At 39.5% G+C, this 26,160-nt stretch overlaps 1 protein-coding gene across 1 annotated transcript; it reads left to right on the top strand.

Moving 5' to 3' along the window:
- Positions 1-7,208: 7,208 nt before the first annotated feature.
- On the top strand, positions 7,209-25,705 carry LOC306774139 (protein-tyrosine kinase 2-beta-like; the record flags this gene model as incomplete). Its single annotated transcript, XM_079264121.1, has 28 exons — positions 7,209-7,412; positions 14,280-14,458; positions 14,570-14,657; positions 14,767-14,846; positions 14,956-15,018; positions 15,261-15,315; positions 15,407-15,547; positions 15,793-15,864; positions 15,970-16,071; positions 17,365-17,482; positions 18,298-18,337; positions 18,620-18,651; positions 18,734-18,781; positions 19,013-19,107; positions 19,208-19,289; positions 20,682-20,782; positions 20,893-21,008; positions 21,159-21,259; positions 21,348-21,437; positions 21,743-21,947; positions 22,069-22,171; positions 22,475-22,522; positions 22,929-23,048; positions 23,582-23,606; positions 23,696-23,736; positions 23,874-24,008; positions 25,116-25,196; positions 25,466-25,705. The coding sequence occupies 28 exons, from the start codon at positions 7,209-7,211 to the stop codon at positions 25,703-25,705; spliced, it is 2,805 nt and encodes a 934-aa protein (XP_079120247.1).
- Positions 25,706-26,160: the final 455 nt, after the last annotated feature.

Raw genomic sequence — 26,160 nt, 5'->3', positions numbered from 1 at the left:
CTCCAGAGTGGAAGAAGGTCCAGCCCCTCTCGAGGGTACTGTTCCAGAGCCCAAGCCATGCGTCGAGGTGAGTCCAACTATATCTAGTCGGAACCGCTCAACCTCGCGCACAAGCTCAGGCTCCTTCCCCACCAGAGAGGTGACGTTCCACGTCCCTAGAGCCAGCTTCTGCAGCCGGGGATCGGACCGCCAGGGTCCCCGCCCCTTGCTGCCGCCCAGCTCACATTGCACCCGACCCCTACGGCTCCTCCCGCAGATGGTGAGCGCACGGGAGGTGGGGCCCATGTAACCCTTTCAGGCTGAGCCCGACCGGGCCCCATGGGCGAAGGCCCGGCCACCAGACGCTCGCTCTCGTACCCCACCTCCAGGCCTGGCTCCAGAGGGGGGTCCCGGTAACCCGCGTCCGGGCAAGGGAACATTCATGCCCAGGTTAGTCGTCATCATAGGGGTCTATGAGCCGTGCTTGGTCTGGTCCCTCCCCTAGACACCTGTTTGCCATGGGTGACCCTACCAGGGGCATAAAGCCCCCGACAACATAGCTGCTAGGATCTTCGGGACGCACAAACCCCTCCACCACGATAAGGTGACGGCTCAGGGAGAGGCCGTCACCTTACAAACTGCAAATTTAATGTTGCAGTTCAAATATTTCCATTAATTTTTTACTGTTTATTATCATGGTTGTGGGCTCCTGAAGCCAAAAGGCATGTATGATAATTCCTCCAGCAATTCCTTGATCTGCTTCAGGGTCTCCTCCCAGTAAGACATGTGTGGGGAAAAAACTCCAAATGAAGGTGACGAGGAAGCATCCTAATTAGATGTCAGGACGGCGCTCACACTTAAAAGGCACAACTTTTCATCCTGACTACTTCACACTCAGCTGTAAACTGCCAAAGATCTTAGCCAGAGGAAGCAACCAGAACCACATCAACCAATCCAGTCCAGATAAACTGAGGAGCTGTAGCCGGCTGCTAAAATCTCTAAGGTCCTTTTCCCTGCCCTCCCATGTCTGTTTTAGCTTCTACAGCCACTAATGCTGAAGTTGCTTTGGACATTCAGTACCTGCCATCTGCTTAAAGTAACCTTGGGACAACTAAATCTGAAAGATCTCATTCTTCTGCTTCCATCACCACTGATGCCCACTAGTGGGCCCTGTAGTCCAAAGCTTGGGACCAAACAGGGACCAAAGCTTGCTACAGCTCCTGGCAGAAGCATCTTTCCAGGGGTTTTCACACTTTCCCCAGAGGGTCTAAAAAGAAAACTCTCTGAAAGGGTCCTCCACCACATATTGCCAGTTCATCCTCACTATCTGTCTGAGTTTAAATAGGTCTCTCTTATGGGAAGAATAGGGATCCAATAGACAACAAACTCTTTCCCTCAAGTAGATCCAGCGTGTCCATAAAGTGATCCATTCACAGCTCCATTCCTCTCTTCATTCCCTTATTGCCATTTGGTACATTTAACCATAGATATAATATACTTAGACGCCTCATCACACTACCATCTTGGATGGGTCACCTAGACGCCTCCAATGCATTTATTTGTAAGACGTTTTAAACTCAGACAAGACAGAGGTCATTATCTTCCGGCCTGAAAAACTAAGGACAAAATTATCCAGCTATGTCATTAATCTGGATGGCATTAATCTGGCCTCCAGTACCACTGTGAGGAATCTTGGAGTCATTATTGACCAGGACTTGTCTTTTAGTTCACATTTAAGGTTTCTACAACCACATTCTTCCACCTGCGTAATATTGCAAAAATTAAGGGAATCTTGCCTCAGAAAGATGCAGAAAAATTAGTCCATGCCTTTATTACTTCCAGACTGGAAGTACTGCAATTACTGCAATTCCTTATTTATGGGTTGTCCCAGATATACCCTGAAAAGTTTCCAGCTGATCCAAAATGCTGCAGCTTTGCTCTGATGCTCTGATGCTCTGATGAGGACTAGCAGGAGAGATCATATTTCACCAGTTTTAGCCGCTCTACACTGGCTCCCTGTTAAATCCAGGATAAAGTTTAAAATTCTTCTCCTCACATATAAAGCTCCCCATGACCAAGCTCCATTGTACATAAAAGATCTTATAGTTCCATATATTCCAAATAGAGCACTTCGCTCTCAGACTGCAGGTTTACTGGTGGTTCCCAGTCTCAAAGAGTACTATGGGAGGAAGAACCTTTAGCTATCAAGCTCCTCTCTTATGGAACCAGCTCCCACCGTGGGTTCAGGAGGCAGATTCCCTCCACACCTTTAAGATCGAGCTGAAAACCTTCCTTTTTCATGATTCTTATAGTTAGGATATGAGCATCTCCTGAGTTGGAGCCTGCATGTACGGGACCCAACTGTCCAGGTTATGCTCATTGCTCTTATAGTTATGGGTCATCTAGCCAACCATTACTTATGTAGCAATGGGGATGTTACCTGATGCACTGAGAAGTACCTCGCTCTATTTCTCTAATATATTAATGTATAAATATATGCCAATATTGCCATCTCTAACTTATTTCTCCTTTTGTACGCAGGTCTTCCTGAATAAGTGCAGTTGTACATGTTGATCTGTCTTTCCTGTCGTCTCCACCCCAACCAGTCGAGGCAAATGGCTGCCCTCCCTGAGCCGGGTTCTACCGGAGGTTTTCCTCCTATTAAAAGGGAGTTTTTTCCTTCCCACTGTCGCTGTATGCATGCTCAGGATGGGGGATTGGATCGAAGTCACGACTCGATGCAATCAGTTGGTTTCTATTACAGGCTATGTATGAATTGGCTTGAAACGATGTGTATGTGAAGTGCCCTGTGACAATATTGTTGTGAAGTGGCGCTATACAAATAAAGCTTTTTTTTTGTCCCAAATATGCCTTTTCAGGGAATATTTGGGACAACCCATAAATTGAAATTGAAATTCTAGTGTCTTAGACTTATGGCTGCAGACTTGATGATGCAGTTACAAAACCGATCATTGATCTTTGGCCTGGGTTGACCAAGAACCAAGTACTGGTACTAAGCTCTCTGGTTTGTTTGTTGGACAATCTGACAATCAAGCAGTTCAACATCACAACGCCACTCAGAGCCGAATAAATCCTCCAAATAAATCAATTGATTTTAACATAATTTTTTTTTGTATTTACTAGAAACTGACACACAGCAGAAGTGTGTGAAACTCAGCATCCAGCCCTGTTTCGTGCCTTCCAACACAAGAAAACATCTTTCATCTCTAGTTACATGATGCATCTGCTGTTTCTGCTCATCTTTACTGGAAATAGTTCACAGCTGTGCAGCTAAAAAAAAAAGGTGGCATTCATAGCATAGCTGTTAGAGGAATCAAAATGCAAAACAGGATGCTTGAATTCACCAAGTGCTGAAATATATTCAGTCTTTGTTGTTTGGGTGTAAAAGCAGACCTTGTAAGGAGGTGTAGCCCAGCAGGAGCACACAGAAATATTTGGGAAAAAACATTTGGACTTTTTCATAAGGACAAATTCCTGTTTGGTAATTTAATATTTGGCCTGTCGAAGCAGATTAGATATATAATACCATTTTAACCCTTCATAGGGCACTCAATGAAATACCTTGAAATTAGAAATTTTAACATAAAATTGTCCTTCTGGTATGTGCCAAGATCTCCATTCTGTTGTTACATTGACAAAAAAAAAAATGTTTCATGCTGAATATGAAAGAAAACGAAGTGATCAAAAATAGTCACTTGCCCCATCAAGGGTTAAAAAGTATTTCCTTTATTAATAACAGTCAGTCTTTGTATCTGAACCAGGAGTCACACTTTATGATCAAACGACAGATTGTCAGAGACTGAGCTCAGTTAATCAAAGTACCAACAATGACAGTATGAGATATGTTAGACACCAAGGATCACATTTCACATTAAGCAACACAGGTGCTTTGTGAAAATGCTTTCATTATCATCTTCCCACTTGACAAACTAACAAACAGTAAAAGAGGAACCATAGTGAAACTGTAACTAAGCTGCACAAATACTTTGCATAAGTAAATTTTTCACAAAAGCATCTTGTGCTCCACCAAATGTGTCTCATTTAAATATGTGCAACTTACTTCAGAGCATTAAGGAAACATCTGCAGCAGAGGATAACTAAACCTGCTACAAATACTGTGAATAAAAATGTAGATGTGACTGAACAGCCATGGTAAGACAGCTCCCCACCAGGCACTACAGTGGTTGGCTGGTACTTTATGCCAACCTTAAAACCAGTGAGGCACCAGTCCACAAACTGGATGCAGCGTTTGGATTTAATTGTGGCAATGGCAGCATTGACATCTTTAGGGACCACATCCCCATGGTACAAGAGGCAACAAGCAATGTACTTTCCATGGTGAGCTGCGGGATACAGGGATACAGGGATACAGGAATACGGGATACGGCACCAAGTTAGTCTGGAACTCTGCTAGATTGAGGGAGCTGTCAAACTGAAGAGAAGCGTGATGGAGGACACAATTTTACTGAGCAGCCAGTTCAGGTTGGTATGAGTCGGATGCCCAATGTCGAGGTTAGTACGGCAAATATCATAGATTGCCTCATTGTCAAACATGAAGGCACAATCAGAGTGCTCTAGGGTGGTGTGGGTGGTCAGAATGGAGTTGTAGGGCTCCACTGCAGCAGTGGACATCTGAGGAAGGGTAGACAGAGAATTCCAGCTTGGACTTCTTGCCATAGTCCACAAAAAGACGTTCCATCAGCTGGGATGTGATACAAGAACCAAAACCTCCACCAAAGCTGTGGAAAACCAGGGGGCCCCAAAGACCAACACACTATTCACTCTGAAAACAGAGGGAAACCACATTAGTTCGGTCACTGTAGTGAGTTTATTGTAGACAAAAGGTGGTGGAGGTGGCTAAGATTCTCTGGGAATTCCAGATCCAGACAGATAATGGTGATGACCAAGCAACCGGACATAGTGATGATGGATAAGCAGCAGAGGAAAGCTTTAGTGATCAATGTATCCATCCCCAATGATGGAAATATCTGGAAAAAGGAGCATGAGAAACTGGAGAAGTACCAAGACCTCAAGGAAGAACTGGAGAAGGCCTGGAGGGTGAAAGCAACAGTAGTACCCATAGTGATCGGAGCACTGGGGGCCGTGTCCCCCCACACTTGAGAAGCTGGTGTTTGGCGCCTCTGGTTCCTTTGCCAATGCCTTTCTGTGTCTCTGCCATGTATTGATCCATGTGCCCACTTACCTTGGTCACTATGATGCCTGACAGAAGCTTCCATGTCGTAGAGAGGCGGGCTATTGGCCGGTAGCTGGATGGGACTGATCCCTTGTGGGGGTCTTTCAGTATCAGGACTGTTCGTTCCTTGGTCAGCCATTCAGGGTGAGTCCCATCCCTCAGGAGTTGGTTCATTCGTGCTGCCAGGCATTCATGGAGTGAAGTAAACCTTATTAGCCAGTAGGCATGGATCATATTATGGCCCGGCGCTGACCAGTTCATCATACCTGAGAGTCCAGGCCTACACTCCCTATCGACAGCTACGTTCCACCAGAGAAAGATGCCTCATGTTACCACCACTACGTGGGACTAAATCACTAGCCAGACTCTTTTCCTCTGTTGTGCCATGATGGTGGGATGACCTCCCAAACTTTGTCCGCTCTGCAGAGTCCCTGTCTACTTTTAAGGGCAAGCTGAGGACTCAGCTCTTCAAGGAGCACTTCAACACTTAGTTTAGCTATATTTTTTGGAAAGTTGGAGAACTTAGCCCCGTTCTTTGCAACAAACTTTATGGTATAAATTCTTTGCATTATAACATAGGTGCTTTTACGGGGTGGGAAGGGAGTAAACATTCATTCATTCAGTCATTCATTTTCTGAACTGCTTATTCCAATTCAGGGTCGCGGGGAAGCTGGAGCCTATCCCAGCTGGCTTTGGGCGACAGGCATTGATGGCCATTGATGTTATGTCGGCCAAGCTTCTCCAGGATTACTGTTTCTATACTCTATATCAGCTCATTGGTTTCAGAGATGGTCACGGTAGGGATTGTACATATTGCTACATTCACTTCAGTTAGAAGACTTTCTGGTGGTACATTACTAATTCTTGCCAGTGTGTGCTGGAGGTGGTACACTCTCGTCTTAGCAATGATGCTGTCTCTAAGGCTGAGTATTCCCTCACTTATCTCTGTCTCTGGGGCTTGGTACCCAGTCTCAATGGGGGAGTTGACGTTATCTCCCCCATACCTTTCCTTCCTAGTGGTCCCCCTTGCAGTATTAGTGTGTTGTATCTCCTCAGTCTGTAACTGTGATAGCAGCTGCCGTTTGCACACACACATACACACACACACACACACACACACACACACACACACACACACACACATATATATATATATATATATATATATATATATATATATATATATACATATATATATATATATATATATATATATACATATATATATATATATATATATATATATATATATATATATATATATATATATATATATATATATTTATATATGTATATATATATATATATATATATATATATGTATATATATATATATATATATATGACATATATACTCCAACAGAGCTTGATTTATCCAGTTTACTCCACATCAATGAGAAGTGAACTGGTCTTGGATCTAAAACTCCCGGGCTGAGAATTGGTACTTGCAAGAGGAAGTGAATGTACCGTTGACCATGCCATTTTGCGGTTGGTGTTTGACTCTGCCAGTACATGTGAAACAGTGGTGACAAAGCCTTTTCGTCAGCTGTGGTAGTTGCTCTAGCTGCTTTCCAACTTCCTTATTCACTCTGTCAGTACCATTTCCTCTTTATGCAACTGATCATCTTCTTTAGCGTGCTGCTTCAGATCGGTCTGCTGTGCTGATTTGAAAACAATGCTAATCTGCATTTTAGAAGACAATGTGAATGCAGTCTGGTGCTGAGCTGTGATCCGTTTTAAAAGTTGGTCAAACGTTTCTGAGCTTCTTCGAGGCTGGTGAGTTCAACAAGAAAGCAGCAGAAGCTGAATTGATTCACTGTCATGTGGATGTTCTTTGAATCTAACAGCTTGTTCATGTTGTGACTATGTGGTTTGACTCTTGTGTGTTTCCAGCTTGAATGCACCCCGTCAGGTTTTCTGTATGACGGAGAAGGAAGCCGCAGAATGAGCTGGTAACAGTCAATACGTCTTCTTGTACTAGCGTACAAGCTGTGTGTGTCCGGCCGTGTGTGAGATGTCTGATGCCACCAGGACTCTGTACTGGAGAAGCATGTCTAATACCAGCCAGTCGGATTCCTCGGATATGTCTCCCACGGCAAATGTCAGCAGGCAAAGCATCTACCCAGTGAAAATCATCAAAGTGTGTTTCCTTAGCAGCAGCTCCAACTTGGGAAAGAACTTCAAACTGGTCCGCTGTGAAGAGGGTTGGTCAGTCAAGGTAAACTCTACTCTGTTGTTGATTTCAGAGTGCATACACTCCTCTTATAACAAACTACAATGCAGATTTTTATTAAAACACATGTCTTCAGAGGCTAATTAATCTAGATCCAGACATGTGGTGTGGTGGTGGTGTATACATTAAGGGGTAAACATACCGGGTAGCCCTCATCAACAGCTCCCACAATTGTATGACAACCTGTTTAAATCTTCCACTGTTTTCAACAGAGCGACAGTCCTTCAAATATGAAATTACGTATTATTTGAAGAGAAAGAACCGAGTGTATAACCAAGTTCCTAAAAAGTTTGACTGACTTTTGGGTTTTCAGCATTTAAAACAAACTGTAATAAAAGCTTTTTGAAGGATTATTATCTGTAATTTTGCGTTGAAAAATCACCCATAACCCTTCATTCTGCAGGCACCAGAGTGACAAAAATGTTCATGTTGAAGAAAGTGAAAATCATCTCTTAATTTAAAGACATGTATATGTCTGAAAATCCAATTAATGCTGAATGATATTAGCAGGTTTTTTGGCAGAAATTACGCAGCTATCTAATGCATATCTAGCTGCAAAATTTGATGTTACATTTTGAACATGTCCTTAAAGTATCACTGCTGACTTTTGAGTGAGTTTTGCTCTTTGGCGCTACCTAATGAAAGCTAACATGGCAACTCTCCTGAATCCTGTCTCTTCTCTGAGCTCTCTCCAGTCACTGAAAGTCAGTCCAATGTTGACTCTTGTCTTATCTTTTGCTCTGACACTTTCTCTCTTCTTTTCCTCACGCCTTCTGATAATGAGCTGATTTTCTACATTGAATCAACCGTGGTGAGCATTCAACATGAACAGTGTGTTGATATCCAGTTGCAGCACAATGTAAGGCACCTTGTTGTACTGCAAAAGGCAGCCGTCATATGATGCTCCTGGCTGTAAATTTTTTAAGAGGATATTTTATGCTTTTTCGTTTTCAGATTGCTTAAAGGGGTGCTATTATGGCATTTTGAGTTTTCTGAGCTTTATACAGTGTTACAGTGTTGAATCCTCATCAGACATGTGAACGACACTGTTTTTTATCACCTAAACGCATGTTTGAGTTTGAGTTTGAGTTCCAGCACTCTCTCCGTTCGGTTTCCATGGTGACAAAAAACCCGTCGTTTTAGAGTTTTTTCTACTTGGAAATCCTTGTGACGTCCCGGGGGATAAGGTTCGGTGATTGGTTACCTTCTACTGGTTAACAAGGGCATGTACAAATACATCAGGCGGGTGGAAAACGTTGAATAAAGTTATTTCCAACGATGGCTGGTGAGTTTACCAAAGAGAGACATCCTGCTGCATTCGTTGCTGTGGGTTGCTGTTTTCCACTTTGTTTTCAGATCTGATTCAGGTTCCAACATGTAGGGCTGTATGCTATGTGTTGACATGGTATTTTGTTTTTTGATTGAGTTCATATCAGCCTAATCCTTCTGTTTATGAGATGTTACAATGACGGCGAAAGCAGGTGCGGTGCGTGCTCCCGATGTAGTGCAGTGGCGGGAGGCGGGGCTTAATGCGGAAGAGTCTCAATCCACTCGTTTTGCCCACAGGCTGATCTGACAGCCTACGGAGAGGGTCGGTCTGAAGTAAATAAAGCGATTTGCGACAATAACTCGATCAATCCCAGCTCTTCTGGTCTCAGAAATAAAAATACATTATCCTGAAATACACATAATAGTTCCACTTTAAGGGGAATGACATCCCCAGGAATGTGGATAATCCATCAAAACAATGCAAATAGAGTCTTAAAGTTGTAAACTTTTGTAGTGTTGCTTTAGGCAAGGCATGTTTATTTCTATGGCACATTTTATGTACAAAACATTTCAAAGTGCTTTATATAAAAAATAAATGCAGCATGTAATGGTGTTTTGGAAACTTGTTGCTATCTGAATGCATCACAATGTTCCACATTAGCAGTAATACTCAAATGTTGTGAGTTAAAGACCAACATTGAAAAAACAAACAGATTTTTACAACTGTTTTTGCTTTACTAAAACACATATCCCCTTTTGGTTAGACTGGAATCAAAACTGTTTAGTCTGAGTGACAGAGCAATCATGACTAAAATATATTCTTTTTACATGGCAAGTATCCCCCCTCATGGATGCTTTTCTGCTTTAGTTACAAGTATACACGCACATTCGACTAAAACTGAGTCAATTCCTGTATTGTTTTAGCCAAAGGTGTCATTTGGCTTACGCTTAGAAAATGTATTTTGGATAACACAAAGATGGATTTTTACATGTAGTAGAGAGATTTGTATAACATTTGACTTAGAGAATTACAAATGGACACAATGAGATTTTTTAGGCTAATCCTACATTTTAGTATGGAAATAGTAACTTGGGGTCAGAATTTAGGGCCTCTATGTATTGGAAAGATGTTTTAATTGTAGATAACTATAAATAATATATATGACGAAGCAGTTTCAATCAAAGCTTCATGTGTAGTAAAAGTTACATATTCCAAACTAACACGGAGTCTAAGACAGGCAAAAAATGGAGGAATTGCAATCTTGGCACTACCAGTTGGTACTCAAGCCACAGTGTTTCAGAAAACATGAAAGAGCTTGGTTAGAGCTAGTCAAAGAGCTTAGAAAGTGAGTTGTTGCTGACCTTAAAGGCGTGGAAGTAGTTGTATCAGAGGTGCGTGCTTGCAGGCCACATAGTGACTTCTATGAAGATCTGATGCTGGTATCCTTTACTGTGCCAACCTGGCCATTATGGGCATGTGGAGGTTTGATACAAGGACAGTTGTCCATATCCAACGTGTGCTCATCTGAGGACAAAAATCAAACCAAACATTTAACCATTGTTGATTGAAATGATCAACTCTTATGTAGTGTTTGCAATAAACTGAAGGTTTTTTAATAAAGGCCGCTGGTGTTACTTGGACATCACAGTGAGTTTGTGTTCAAGTTAGTTAGCAGTGATAAATATTATATTTACAGAACAGCTTTTGGATGATTCAGTCCATTTCAAAACATGTGGTGGTATTCCAACAAGAACTTTACATACATTTATAACAGACGTGAATCATTGTTAATCCTGTGTTTAACCTCTGCTAAAAGCAATGTGGATTGAACGTTCCTCAATCTCGTACAAAAGTGGTCAAAATTCCCCTGAAGCTGGATGCTGCTGCTTGTTGTTGAGCCGTGTTATTACAATTGTTTTAATCTGTGTATATAATAGTCTTTTTTTCTATTAAAGATGTTTATTGTGCAACTATTCCTCTTTAGAAAAAGAAGAAGGATGAGCAATGAAATCACTAAAAGTCCAGTTTTGTAAACTATGAAAAATAGATGGCTAATGTCCGAGATACTAAAAGACATGCCCTGACTGCAGTATTAATTTAAGCATTTTCAATAAATTGGCACTACAAAGAGTTTTTTTCCCCCACAGGATCTTGGACAATATTGTGACAGACAAGTGTTTATTAATAATGACAAATTTAATGTTTATTATTCTAAAAAAAAAAATGTTTTCAATAAATAACACAAAAGATGTTTGGTAATGTAATAATTATTTCATTATGTTTCCTGATGTTTAATCATATATTCAATAGGTTTTACATAATTAATGCCATATTCACAAAGACATCATGTAAAATATTTTGATATATATCAGTGTCTGATTTGATCATATTCAATTCAATTCAATTCAATTCAGCTTTATTTGTATAGCGCCACTTCACAACAATGTTGTCACAGGGAACTTCACATACACACTTCAAGCCAATTCATACATAGCCTCTAATAGAAACCAACTGATTGTATTATGACTTCGATCCAATCTCCCATCCTGAGCATACACGAGGCGACAGGGGGAAGGAAAAAACTCCTTTTTAACAGGAGGAAAACCTCCGGCAGAACCCGGCTCAGGGAGGGCAGCCATCTGCCTCGACTGGTTGAGGTGGAGACGACAGGATAGACAGATCATCATGTACAACCTGAGTGTATTACAGCAATAAAATTATTTTGCTTTCTTACAAAAGAAAAGCTTTTATCTTATATATAGCATTTAAATGAGTATTTACATCAGTTATGCTTCATTGTAACCTACGCATATCACAGTACCCTTTGTAACTTCATGCAAATTGAACACAAAAAACTCCGGTTGGTGGTTAAGTGATGTGGCATTGACAAACAAGTGAGGGCTTTGTGCATGTAAAAGAATCAGGCCTCTTCCAGGAAGCCCTTTTGTTTCAGTCGGTTAGGACACAGCAGACGACCAACCATGCACTGATGATGACAATCATGGTAGTTTGTGATGTGCCATATGACAGAGGTTTATCGCCCACCAGTATGTTGTATTCTTTCTCAAATTCATCAGTTCTCCTCGGCTGCATCTGATTTCTGCAGCAGGTTGAGATCAGCATAACATATTTGTTGTCGTACAGCTTGATAGTGGTCAGAAATCCGTCTTTCATCCTGCTATCAACAGATCCCCTGCCTCTTTTGGCAAAACTTTTCCAAGTGGATTTTTTTTTTTTTTTTTTTTTGCTGGAAAGCATGTTGCTCGTTGGGGTGTGCAAAACTAAAGGAAATCTTTTGCTCCTGTTATATTAATCAATGCTGCTAGAAATACCAGAAGGGTCTGAAAATAGCTGCATTACATGTTGTTATGAGGCTCTTGTTATCATTTTCACAGCATGAATGGTTTCCTGTTAACTAGCAATGACACATGTACAGTTTGAAGCTAATCAGAATTTAAACGTTTATATATTTAACTATGACGTTATGATTTTTAAACATTGTACAAAATAGGTTGTTCTGTCAGTAAATTCAGCATCTCTGCTGTTAATGAACTTTCTGTAATCCTTAAGGATTTCAGAAAGTTCCTTCCTTAAAACTAATAGCAAGCATAGATTAGCTGCTATGTAGCTTCAAGCTAACAGTGTTAGCCTTTCGTAACAGTATTAGTTGTACTTGCACAGTGACAAAATTTTAACTCCAAATATGCAGAGTAAAGCGGTGAATACCCTGCCCTTTGAATGCAGCTAGGGTTTTCAAAGGGTACTTACAAAAGTAAAATAAAAAAAATCTTGGTTTTTCTTTTTTTTAATATATTTCTTCCTATACCAAATCAGACTGGTAACTGGCTATATTTCTCCACATTTTTATGCCATGACTTACTTTAAAATCAAATGGCATTCTTACTAGGTTCTTGTTTAAATAAAACTGGATCATGTAGCTTTAGCTTAGTCAGCACTAAGGTGGAGACTGAGGTGTACAATATAGTTTATTTTTTAGTTCTAGTTTGAAAATCTTGATTAACTGAATTTGACGCGAGGTTCTTTGAAAACTGAAAACTGAAAACTAAATATGACATGGCTTCCCCACTTTATCTCAAAACTACTCTAGTATAGATTAGCACCGCTATGTAGCTTCAAGCTAACAAAATGCTAGCCGTCCGTAACAGTATTAAGATGAACAGTACTTGCACAGAGACAAAATCTCAACTACAAATACAATTTTTCTTTTTGTTTTGTTTTGTTTTTTTTGGATAGCTATATGAGAAATCACTTTGAAATTGACTTGGTGTGGTTACATGAGTGATCTATGCAATGGAATTTCTGTCCTTCTCCTTCCATGACTTGTCAACCACTTGTGGTGTCTAATCAGTTTTCCGGGGTGTCACCTTGTTATGGCTGCCAGAGTATCAGTGTCCATCTAAGGGTCTTCACTTGAGTAGTCTTCATATCCATTCAGAATATGATCTCCATCACATAACATTGTATTATAATTACTAAAAGGACTGAAAAACCTTCATTAGCAACAACCAGGCTTTGAAAAGATAGTCAGTTATTCCACAGGTGGTTTCCAGGCCTGACATCAATTTTGGACTGATGTCATGGTGACACAAAGTCAAATAGGGTCACATAAATGATCCAGGAGGTTGGATTAATGTAATTTTGGAGCATGATGTGCTAGATTTAACGATAAAGCTGTTGAGGAACTTTACAAAGAGTTTCCTAAGTGCTTTCTTGCACCTGTGCCATTGTAGGTTTGTACAGGTTAATACCAAATCTATTAATTATTCCGGTAAAAAAGGAAAAAAGAAAAAGTCATGGGATTTAAAGTGAGTCAGAGCCGTATTTAGACATGACAGCGCACTCAAATTTCACAATAAATTAACTGAAGTCATAAGTTGTTGATTTTATAAGCCAGTATATTAATAATAAGGATATTTTTGATTATGGAAAAACTTCAAAATGAAACATGTTGGTTCTTTATGTTCAATATCTGGCTTTAAAGATTAAAAGTGAACAGAGATTTCATTATAGAAGCTGAACCTAACATTTAATAGTAGCAATGGTATCAAGCAGTTTCAGTCTGCATGAGCACACATGGTATTTGGGAGGAGAACAGCCGCATAAAGATTGAAAATCCTACATAAAGAAAGAATGAAAAAGACATTTTACTTTCAAAAGTACCCCATTGCTAAAATAAGAAGTGATGTAACAGGGTATGATCAATTTCAACATTTTCCATGTTACCTTTTTGCCTTTTTTTTTTTTTACTTTCTTCAGAGTAAGGTTTGAATGTTTGCTCAGCAGTATAGCGTTTTTATTTGCAACATTCATCTGTTTCAGCTGGCACTGATCTTTGCTGCGTCTCATGTAAAGATGCATGTCTGATTGTTTACCTAATGCTTTGTTCGCTTTTCATTCTATGACAACAATAAGATGAAGTTTTTTAAGTTTTAGAGAACAGAATGAAAGGATTGTGCCCACTCATACATTTCTAATGAACTGTATAATACTTGATGCTTTTATTCATTTACTGATGTTTGACAACTTATTGATTCTACAGAGTTTTGTTACTCCTTCTCTAGAATATCATCAATACGGTTCTGTCCAGCGGTTGTGTAGGTCCAGACATAAAACACAGCCTCTGCTATGGCCTCCTTCTTAAACACCTCAAATCTTCAGAGATGCACTGGCTGCACCCTGATCTGACTGTGGATGAACTCACCCAGCGCTACGAGCAGCAGCACCTTGAGGCTGAATGGAGGTCTGGAGCTTGACAATCTGTCTTACTGTTCATTTTGTTCGCCATCCATAGTTGGGAATATACTTGTTCAAATGCACTCAGCAAAGCTAAGATTGAGGCTTGTTTGTCCAGATATGACCTGAGGATCAGATACATCCCATCAGACTTCATGAAGGCATTCCAAGATGACCGAACCACCATGCTTTACTTTTATCAGCAGGTTTGTAAAGATCTGTGGCCACAGTGCCAGTGTGTTATATGATAAGGAATTGTTTTGTAACTGAGATGAGGTTAGATCACAATAAAAGTTGGTAATCTGTTTTCCTCAGATCCGAAGTGATTACATGCAACAGTACGCCTCCAAAGTCAGTGATGGAATGGCTTTACAGCTTGGCTGTCTGGAAATTAGGTAATGTTTAGCTCGAGCTTCGTGGAGGCCTTTAACAGAGGACAAAGTGGTGACAGTTATATAATTTCTTCTTGTCATGAAAAACTGGAACCTGATATTTTGCCTGCAGGAGATTCTGCAAAGACATGAATCCGAATGGATTGGAGAAAAAGTCTAACTTTGAGCAGCTGGAGTAAGTCGAGCGTTCTCTGCTTTTCTTAAGCCTTACTTCCATTTATGTCCGGAAGTCTGTTTACATGTATTGGTAGTAAATACTTCTCACACATCCTAATCTAAATCTAACCACAGTCCACCATACACAAAGAGAAAAGCCACATCTGATCACTTACGACACGACAGCCTGTCTATACTCTATAAGATGAGCTTTGTTGTGTTGCATTAAGAAAAGTTTACTTTCCTCTATTTCTCTGCTAGGAAAGACGTTGGCCTGGATCTCTTCTTTCCCAAAGAACTTATAGAAAGCATGAAGGTACAGAACTAAAAAAAAAAAAAAAAAAAAAAAAAGATCAAATTCCACTTTTAGCCACAGAATGATAGTTGATTCTTTGTTTGTGTATCAGCTCAAGCAGCTGCGTCGGCTGATCCAGCAGACCTTTCAGGGTTACTCAACTCTGAGGCAGGACCAGTGCATGGTGAAGTTCTTCACCACCCTGTCGCAGTGCTACAGCATCACACAGGAGAGATACGCCTGCCAGATGGTGGTGAGCATTCTCATGATACTCAGTCCGTTGGGTCCTACCAAAGGTATTTTTTTTAATAATAAGAAACATTAGTTGAAGTCAAACTCAGCTTTATTGTCAATTTCTTACATACAAATGAGTTGAAATTATGTTTCCCACTGTCTCACAGTGAAGAATAGACATTTCAACACAAAAGTAAACATTTAAATAAAAAAAAAAATTACCTGATATGCTTGTGTGCAAATGAGTCTTCCCTTCGTCTGTAGCACGGCTGGAACCTCGCCATAGACTTGGTCATCGGTGCTGATGGAATCAGTCAACAAACTGAGAACTCAACAGTGAGCCTAAACTCTCATTTTAGACCTTAACCGTTTGTTATATCACAACAAATAAGAAATGTTTTAACTGGCGTTGTTTATTTAACGCCACTGTGTCTTTTGCAGCCTATCTGTCTGGCAAAGTTCTCTCAGGTGCAAAGCATCTCCTGCACCACGGAAAGCGACGGCCGAGCTCTTCTCACCATGCGCATTGAGGGAACCAAAGAGGTCAAACCAAACTTCCTGATTCGGCTTTGTGTTCATTTACTTCTTGCAACAAGTTTGATTTTAAAAGGCAAAAGAAAAACTTTAAAAAGTTTGACTCTACCACTTCAAACGGCCTTTTTATGCTGTTTGGGTTTCCCCTTTAACTTTATGAAAGTTGCATGAACCAGATAAACTTCCTGAAACGCTTCACTCAAAGTTGAGGCTTTGCTTCCTTCTACTTATCTTTATTTTTTGCATGCCACCATCTAGCATGTTTTAATGTTTAAATAGATGCTTTAAACTAAATATAATGTCATAAAACACACTACAATATGTATTAAGAAGACGACATCCCACCTTGTATCGCCTAGATGTCAAACTCACTTCCTCAACAGTCACTATCCTGCAGGTTTTAGATGCTTCCTCACCAACCTGATTCAAATAAAATGGATCCATCTAATCAAATTCTTCACAATGACTCAATTTCAGTGAAGGGTTTTGAACTGGAAACATCTAAACATTTCCAGGACAGTGGCTCTTGAGGACCTGAGTTGAAGAGTGCTGTGATAAAAGCTTGCATCCTGAAGGACTTTAAACATGAGGGGTAAAGAAAGGCCGATTGTTATAAGTGTATCCCAGCTCATGATCTCTTCGGCCAAACCGAACAGTCAATAAGATTCATTCAGAAGACTTTGAGAAGTATCCTTAGTATTAAATTAGAGCAAAACATGAATAGCAAATTACAGCCGGAAACAAAAAACAACTTTTTCTTGCACTGATTTGATGCTATAAAAATAAAGCACATTGTTTCTGTATTTTACCACTTTATCTTTTGGTTTGGAGACTAATTGAGGCCAAATGGACATTTTGGAGACCTCAGCTTAACTGTCTGTAATTAAAACGCTCTAATTTTGTTTGCAGAGATAATCTTCACGTTATTTTTTACTTTGATCACAGATTAGAGACGCAGTCCAAAGGGACAATCATATGTATCCTAGAAGTTTTTTGTTCTTCGCTTTTTTTAGGCAAACCTAAAACTTCTTTCATTGGGGCTTTGTGCCGTCTTCATTTACATGCTAACAAATCTGACAGGTGTTTGCTTTTCTGCAACCCCAGATGTATTCAAATAAATTTTGCAGTTGCAGATACACACTCATTTCATTATGAAGCTTTTTTTGTGCAGAGGCTTATAAAGAGGTTCAGGTCGGTTTCGAAGCCACAGTCATGGCTGACTCAGTTGTTTTTTTTTTTATTTTAGGTTAGAGTTGAAGGAACTCAGCGGACACTGATTATCTTGTATCTTTAACCCTCCAGCCACTCTCAGTGAATACTTCTTCTCTGGCTGTAGCGGAAAACATGGCCGACCTGATTGATGGGTATTGTCGACTGGCAGGAAGTGCTGAGACTTCTCTCATTATTCGGCCCAACAAAGGTATATAACAAAAATGGATCAACACAAGAAAAAGGTCCCTTTTTGACAAGTCATGACGTAGTAACATAATGCATGAAGATAAAGAAAAATTAATTATTCTTATATTAATCTTTATATTTATATTATTGACCATCTTGAGATTTGCTTTTGTATGCTTGCATTAATAATTATTATTTATTCATTAATTAATTGTAATTATATAATAATTAATAATTAATTGCATTGTAATTAGTTAATTATTATTATATACTACAATATTGAATTTCCCTTTGGGGATTAATAAAGTATTTTCCATTTCATTTCATTATTTATTCAAACAGCAGTTCTACAGTTTTTTTTTTGTTTGTTTTTATTTTCATCATCAGAAATAAACAGTTGAAATAACAGATTTAACTTTATTAAATTTAACGATGACATTATTATTTATTATTTATTTTATTTATTTGGCCTTTTAACAAAATGTAACAAAAACATTAATGCCTTTGGGGGGGGGGGGGGGGGGGGGGGTGATGTCACAGTTATTATAGTGTAACCTTCTGCTTCCTGGTATAGTAGGAGGCAGGGGACAAGTCTGATTGTGTAAAGTGATGCAAAATGTCTCTGAAACTGCATGTATCAAGTACGTCACGCTGGGCTGTAAACAGTTTTTACCTGGAGCGGCTTGTTTTTGTGCCGTTTACTCTCCTGGATCTTTAAAATCAGCGTGAACAAAAGCAACCAAGTATTTAAAAATCTGAAATTCATCTTTGGGTTTTTTTTTGTTTTTTTTTTAAATTTTATTTTGAAATTCGGTTTTAAACATTCGGTTTTTGCAGGAAGAGACACAAGAATGAAACTTCCCGACATCCCAAAACCGTGAGTCACATTGAAAATTCATGCTTCTAAAAATCAGATTAGTTCCATTGTGGTTTAATCTGAAACTGTGTGGGTGAAGCTAGCTCTGTGTATGCTTTCCCTGGTTTTTTTAAGATCTTTTGAGGACATTTTGGTATAAATGTTGTGTTCTGTTTGAAGAAAACAAAGCAGATGTTTACATATAGTGTAAAAAAAAAAAAAAAAAAAGCTTTTCGTAGTATTTGCAATCCCACTGACTCCTTCTAAAAGCCAACATGATCATTTTATCTTATTATCTTCCAGCGTTGCTCCCTGGGGTTCTGTAAGAGGTACAAGTAAGTATTGTCCCTTATTATCCTTTATCATGTCTGAAACAGCAAATGCTGAATAAATTCCTATAATTTTCCTGAACTTCAGGTTCTGATATTTATGCTGAGATCCCGGAGAGGACTGAAGACTACAGTGGTGAGTTCTGCTTCAGCGTTAAGCTGAGTTAAATGAATGGTAAAGAATACTTTATGTTGCTATAAATGTGCCTAAAAACGACCATTAGTTCAAATATTTCATGGTTTTTTTATATATATTTTCTTTCCTTTGAAGAGTAATACACATTTAGCTCCACTTGTTGGTTTTAAATGATGACATTTATTGAATTTATTAACTTTTCCTTTTTTGTCTCAATATGTATCTCTGTAGACAAACACAGGATCTCCAGACACGATGTTGCTGTGGGTCGGATCCTGGGGGAGGGATTCTTCGGAGAGGTTCACGAGGGAGTTTATAAAAGCCCAGTGAGTTTATCAGTAATCATTTAAAACGTTCATGCTGAAATCTTAAGACTGGTTTAAGTTACTGGGGAATCTAAGCGACTGTGCTGGTTTCTGTTTGCAGAAGGGGGAAAGGATCAGCGTGGCCATCAAAACCTGCAAAGAATGCTCAGCTGACGTCAAGGAGAAGTTTCTCAGTGAGGCGGGTGAGTTAACAGATCATGTCCTGATAAAACTTTCCCTGATTTGTACCATTTGTGAAACCCTTCACTGGTTACGCACACTTTGTATTTGTGATTTTACATCATTAGAAATAGAAGCTGGTGTTACATCAGCGTGGAAGAGAAAATGACAGGAGTGTGAAGTGTTCAGAGTTTTGCCACTTTTCAGTCAGAGGATGGGCGAAGTTCACTTCCTGTTGCCTGCTTGGGGTTTTGTGCAACAGATCAGACTGGAAACTGTGGTAGTCTGGAGGTCACGGCATTCATGGTGCAAAATGGTGTTGAAAAAAAATGAAGCTGATAAAGACGTAATGGGTTTATGCTTTATTGTGTAATGATTTTGTTTTTCAGATGCTCTTCGTTTTAGCGGCGTGGACTTTCAGTTTTGCTTCCTGCTTTTCAGGCTATTAATTTTCCTTTCAGTTCTTCATTCACACCCCAGGTTACAGCAGGTTATTGTTTGCCCACCTGTGTGTTGTTTGCCATTAAGCCCTCAGTAGCAACATACATGATTCCCGTTGTTCAGTGCCAGATTTTTGCGTCATTTCTTGCTGCGTCTTTATAACCATCCTGTCTTGTGCTTCACACATTTCATAATCTAGATGATTTTATTTAACTTTAATTAATAAAAGTTGATTATTTTCCTCACCTTCTTGCATCAAGCTTGTTGTTTTGGTCGTCCACAAATAATGTCCTAACAATGTAATGTCTTCTAAGCCAGTGTTCACTCTGCTTTTAGCCCTTTTTTTTGTCACTACCAAGAGCATTTTCAAAAAACTATTGACATTATAATTGTTCACGATGACAAGACAAAGAAAGATCCAGTAGAAGTAGAAAATACATACAAACTACAGCCATATATACATGTATAAATAATTCAGTTCTTCCCTTTAAGCCAGGGAGAACACAAACTTTTCAAGACATATAGCAGATAAAACTAGAATTAGGAACCAAATGATTGTAAATAACAGAAATACAATGAATAGAATCAGTTATGAATTGTTGTCACAGATGAACCCACGTTCCTTAAATGTATCATCAGGGAACTTGGTCACAAAAAATGCCACAAAAAGACTTGTTATATATTTTTTTTATCCTTTACCTTTATCTGTTTCATCTCCCTTTTCCTAAACCTCTCCTGTCTTGATCAGAAGGTACAGCTAATAACACCACAGTAACTGTACAAATATACTATATATGTATTTTACTTGGTGTGTATACGGTACATGTACTAACATATGTGTAGTTTGGGTATGTATACTATGCAAACACATTCTGTGTTGTGTCAAATAGGAGGGAATATTTTAATAAGCATCTCCATGTGGTTTTTATTGTTTGTTAAATTAAAAAAAAAGTACTTTGCTTTACTTGCTGCAGGTCTGATGAAACATCTGGATCACCCTCACATTGTGCGTCTTATCGGAGTCATTGAAGAGGATCTGGTCTGGATTGTCATGGAGCTCTATGAACACGGAGAGGTCTGCATAAAGGCACTGATCTCTGCCTATTATACCCATTTAGAAACAATAAAGAGGTAATGATACTTGTTTTTGTTGCGTGAAGATGAATGTTTTTGTTTCTCTGACAGCTGGGAAACTATCTGGTGGAGCAGCAGTACATCCTGACCCCAGCAACATTAACACTGTACTGCTTACAAATCTGCAAAGCCTTGGCTTACCTGGAGGGACTCAACATGGTGCACAGGTACACTTCCTGAGAACAGGATGTTTCTAACGCTGGTGAATTTCAACAACAAAAAAAAAAAAATCCGCAAAAAACAATTATTAATTGACTATCTTTATATTTGACTTTGTTACATGCATCATGACTGAGTTTTTCCGTTCTGTGCTGCAGGGATATAGCTGTGAGAAACATCCTGGTGGCATCCCCCGAATGCGTCAAACTTGGCGACTTCGGCCTGTCTCGCTACATTGATGAGCAGGAGTACTATAAAGGTACACATAAACACGCACGCTTCCTTCTTTTAGCATGCAACTGCATCTTGCATGCCGTGACTTACAGTAAGTCTCCCTTTATGTGCAGCCTCAGTGACTCGATTACCAATCAAGTGGATGGCGCCAGAATCGATCAACTTCAGACGTTTCACCACAGCCAGCGACGTCTGGATGTTTGGTGAGAAAATAACTCCTGTTCATGCAAACACATGCGGCCTCTCTGGTCTCGTGCCTGAACACAAATACAGTAATTAATGAGAAGTCTGCTTTGTTTCACCGTTTTCTTTAAACTATTGCTTGAACTTCACCAAATAGATCAAGTGAAACTGGGAGTAAGTGTTCTGTTGTCATCATGGGATCAGTTAAATGCCTTATATATGTGTGTGTGTGTGTGTGTGTGTGTGTGTGTGTGTGTGTGTGTGTGTGTGTGTGTGTGTGTGTGTGTGTGTGTGTGTGTGTGTGTGTGTGTGTGTGTTCAACCAGGTGTGTGTGTGTGGGAGATCTTCTCAATGGCCCAGCAGCCATTCTTTTGGCTGGAGAACGGGCAGGTGATCAACCAGCTGGAGTCAGGAGTCCGTCTCCATAAACCACAGCAGTGCCCCCCCACCATCTACAGCCTGCTCACCCGCTGCTGGACTTACGAGCCGAGTGGACGGCCCTCCTTCGGCCAGCTCGTCTGCTCCTTCAGGTTCACATCAAACACACACACACACGCAGTCCACCTCACCTTACCCAATGTGTGCATTCTGTATGATCCACTGTCACAAGGACACTGTTACATGCACTTCTTCTCGCTGGATGTTTAACAGGGAGATCCACAGGACCGAGGTGGAGCTGGAGACCAGTGCAAAGCAAGACAGGTCTCCCTCCAGTCCGTCCACTGATACCGGCTTAACAGAGCCTCCACCCAAGGTGCGACACACATGCAGCGTGCTTGTATGAACATCAGTTCACTGTGACTCAACATCGATTGACTTACCGGCTTTTAATTACAGATGATAAAAGATATAAAATAAGCTTCAGTTTTCTGCTTCTTCCAGCAATGAAGCTGCAGCATAATGCTGAAATTTGACTGACAATTCTCTATGGTTCATATTTAGTTTGTACCTGTTGATTTATGCTCCAGATGCTGACACATTTAAGGGTAAATACAACTCTTTTTTTTTTTTTTTAATCTGACAGACTTTTAACAAACTGAATGCTTTCCTCCACCAGCCATCCAGATTCCAAGGAAACACTCTTCCTCGGGTCACTCACAAAAAGGTAAACCCACACATGCACACATCATGCTATTCAACCCCCTAAATACCCTACAACTTGAATTGCTTGCATGAAATCACATAAATATCAATGTAGACATATTGTAAAGTGCATGCTGTTACTGAACTGCTGAGCTCAGATGCTTAAAGGAAGATATAGAAAAAAGCCTGATTGAAAATGCAAAACAACACAAGGTTTTAAATAAATGAGGCAGGATTAAAATAACCTGCCTGGGTCGAATGTGTGTTCCTTTTGTATTGTTACATTTATATGGGAACAAAAAACCGTCTTACTGAGGCAGAATGGGGGTCCTGGTGAAAGACGTCTGTATGAATGGAAAGCAACACAAGCTGCTGTCGGGGACGACCTTACAGGGTTGTTCACCGCTGTCTTGTTTGTGATTGTTTAGGCAACAGACGCCGACAGTAGGCCAGTGTGGGAGAAAGAAAGAGTGGAAGACACGTTACAAAGACAAAGACGAGAGATGCTGATGGATAAAAAGTGGCTGGAGCAGGAGGAGAAGCAGCTGGTGAGACAAAACCACTCATAAGAGGTGAAGTACATTTACTTCTCACTGTTGCTCGTCTGACATGGTGTTTGTTGTAGGACTCTGTTGTGCATCTGGACACACAACATAAGGTACACGACCAATTTCCTGTTTCTTTCTTGGGGTTTTTTTTTGCAAACGATGTATGTTTAATATAGTAGCGTGCAGAACACAACATGTAACTGAATGTAAATATACGACAGCCTCTAAATGTGTTTTTAGTCTGTCGGCTTCTCAGAAAAGTACAAAGACGCTTGCTTTTTATGCTTTTTTTTTTTTTTTTTTTAACCAGCCTGCTCTTCTCCACACGACGACAAAAACTGAACAAATGTGTTTCATTCCCATCACCAGTCATGAAATCTCAGTGAACCAGTTCAAGATGATTTAATCTGAGGTCATAAATTAGATTAAAAAAGATTGTATTAAGCTGATTAAACTAGATTATTTGCTACTTGATCAGTCACAACTGATTAAACTAATAGATGCCTCCTGCTTCTCTCTGGGTTTTTTTGCAGCTTTCTGAAAAAATCCCAGAAAATTGTGAGTTCAGCTTCTTCTCATCACTGTGTACCTTAAATGGTCTGGATAACCTCAGGACTAAACTAAACGCCGGTTTATTTGTGTTGCAGGTCCGCCGAAAAAACCTCCAATGCCTTCCTCAGTGGCACAGGTGAGACTTTGTTTGAACATAATCCCACAAAAACTACATTTAGATGTTTTAATAAGGGAAAAAAAGATGTAGAGGAATAAGAAAAGTGAGAATATCTGGTCCAGTATATAAGAGAAAGAGGTGTTTTGCTGTTGTAGGCCCAACCCACTGCTGAGCTGGACCGATCGGGTGATCAGGTGTACACCGGCGTCATGGCGATGGTGAAGCAGGTTGTGCAGCTGAAGAATGACGTCAACACACTGCCTGCTTCTGAGTATCCAAATGCTGTCAAGGTAGCGCCATCACTGTCTGTGTCTTAACACTGACGCAGCTGCGTTGCCAGTTCAAACAGGCCTTTGGCCTGAAGGAATAAACAACACTGACATGAGCAAAAATATAGAAAAATGCCAATGAAAAAAACAAAAAATTAACATTTATCAATGGTAAACTTTTTATTTATTGGCACTTTTTCATTTATTTAATATATTCAATAATAAGAATTGATTGTAAAATATATTGTTAGTATTGTAAATATTGTAAAATATATTATCGAATATATTTTTTAAAATATTTTTTATATTTGTATATTTATTTAAGTTCATTAAATATAGAAACATGCCAATGAAATACACAAAATGGAACATTTATCAATGGTAAACTTATTTATTTATCGGCACTTTTTCATTTATTCAATATAATCAATAAATTAGAATTGATTATAAAATATTTTATTGAATATATTTTTCTAAATATAAATCATAAATTAAATTAAATGTATTTATTGAAAAAAAATCATTTAATAAAATGAGTAGAAACATCAATGTGACATGAGAATGTCATTAAATCAGTTACCACAGAAAAATTTAACATTTTATTAATTTATTTTTTATTATTTAATGACCATCTTCATTTATTTCATGAAATACATATTCATTTTTTAATATAAAGGAAACAGCTTTTTATATTTGAGTATACTACCACATATTTTCTCCTCTTTTAATTTGCATTACCATCAATGCTGGATTATCCAATGGGCATTATGAGCACGAGCCCAGAGGCCCCTCGGGGATAAATAAAGTATCTTTGATTTGATTTGATACCCACTTGAGACCCATTTGGAGACTAGTGGGGCCCACATAGGCCATACACCAGCAGTTTGGTCATGAAACAAAATGTACATAAAGCCAGATAGTTACACCACAGTGTCTAGTGTATTGCTATTGGTACCGTTGGCTGAGAGATGTTAGAAATGTTGTTTCAGACTGTATCATTCATAATTTTCACAATGTTGCACTGGGGAAGGGGGGGCCCGTGGGACACTCTGGGCCCAGGGTCTTGTGCACTTTTAATCTGGCCCTGGTTACCACCTCTCACAACAACGTTTTCTCCTCCACCTGCAGGCGGTGGCTGTCACTCTCCGCAGCCTGATTCAAAGCGTAGATGAGATCCTGCCTTCTCTGCACAGCTCCGTCACCACAGAGGTGAACTTAACACACATTCTGCCCTTATTCATGCTGCAGTGACATTATATGTATTATTATATGTATGTACATTATATGTATTGTCATGTATATGTATCTGTTATATATATTATATTGTATTTATTTGGATGTGCCTGCAAAGGTACATAGATATTTATGTGACATTTTAGATGTGCAAAAGAAGATTGACTTATGTTATTAAATATTTACTTCCCACATTAGAGCAATAAAAATAATGCAGTGACGTTGAGATCTCCAACCCATCTTAGATCGAGGGGACCAAAAAGCTGCTGAACAAGGATCTGAGCGAGCTGATCAACAAGATGCGACTGGCCCAGCAGAACTCAATAACATCCCTGAAGGAGGAGTGTCAGCGGCAGATGCTGGCAGCCGCCCACACTCTGGCGCTCGACTCCAAAAACCTGCTGGACGCCGTCGACCAGGCTCGAGTCAGGGCCAACCTGGCCAAGCCCAAACCTGACGCACAGGGTAAAGATTTAGATGAATGAAGGAAACGCACGCAGCTTCACTCGTGGCCAAAAGAGTTTGTTTCTTCGCAGCATGCTGAGGTTGTTCTGGTTCAGCTCTGGGAATCAGAATGTTTGTATCTGATAGGATAAAAAAAAAAAAAAAGACTCATGTTAAGTCACAATGGACAAAAGCTGGACTAAAAGCCTTGTTTTGAAAACGCATTTTTATACTGTTTCCTTCTTTTTTTTTTTTTTTGCACTGATAATTTGCACCTCCTGTACGCCTTTAATATGAATGCATTTTAGCACGTTTTGAAGTTAAATTTCTGCAGGCAGAATCCTGAGTGAACATTTGTCAATATTGTGAACTGAAAACTATTAAATAAAAAAAAACAAAACAAAAAACATTAAGCTCTTATCAAACGTTTGTCTTTCTTTGCTTTTCTTCAATGACTCTTTAAATCTTGATATACTGTGTATATGCGTATAAATAT

Source organism: Telmatherina bonti (genome assembly GCF_933228915.1).
Source record: "Telmatherina bonti genome assembly, chromosome: 24".
Classification (NCBI taxonomy): Eukaryota; Metazoa; Chordata; class Actinopteri; order Atheriniformes; family Telmatherinidae; genus Telmatherina; species Telmatherina bonti.
Note: the sequence above shows the minus strand (reverse complement) of the source record. Positions and strands in the feature narration are given on the sequence as shown.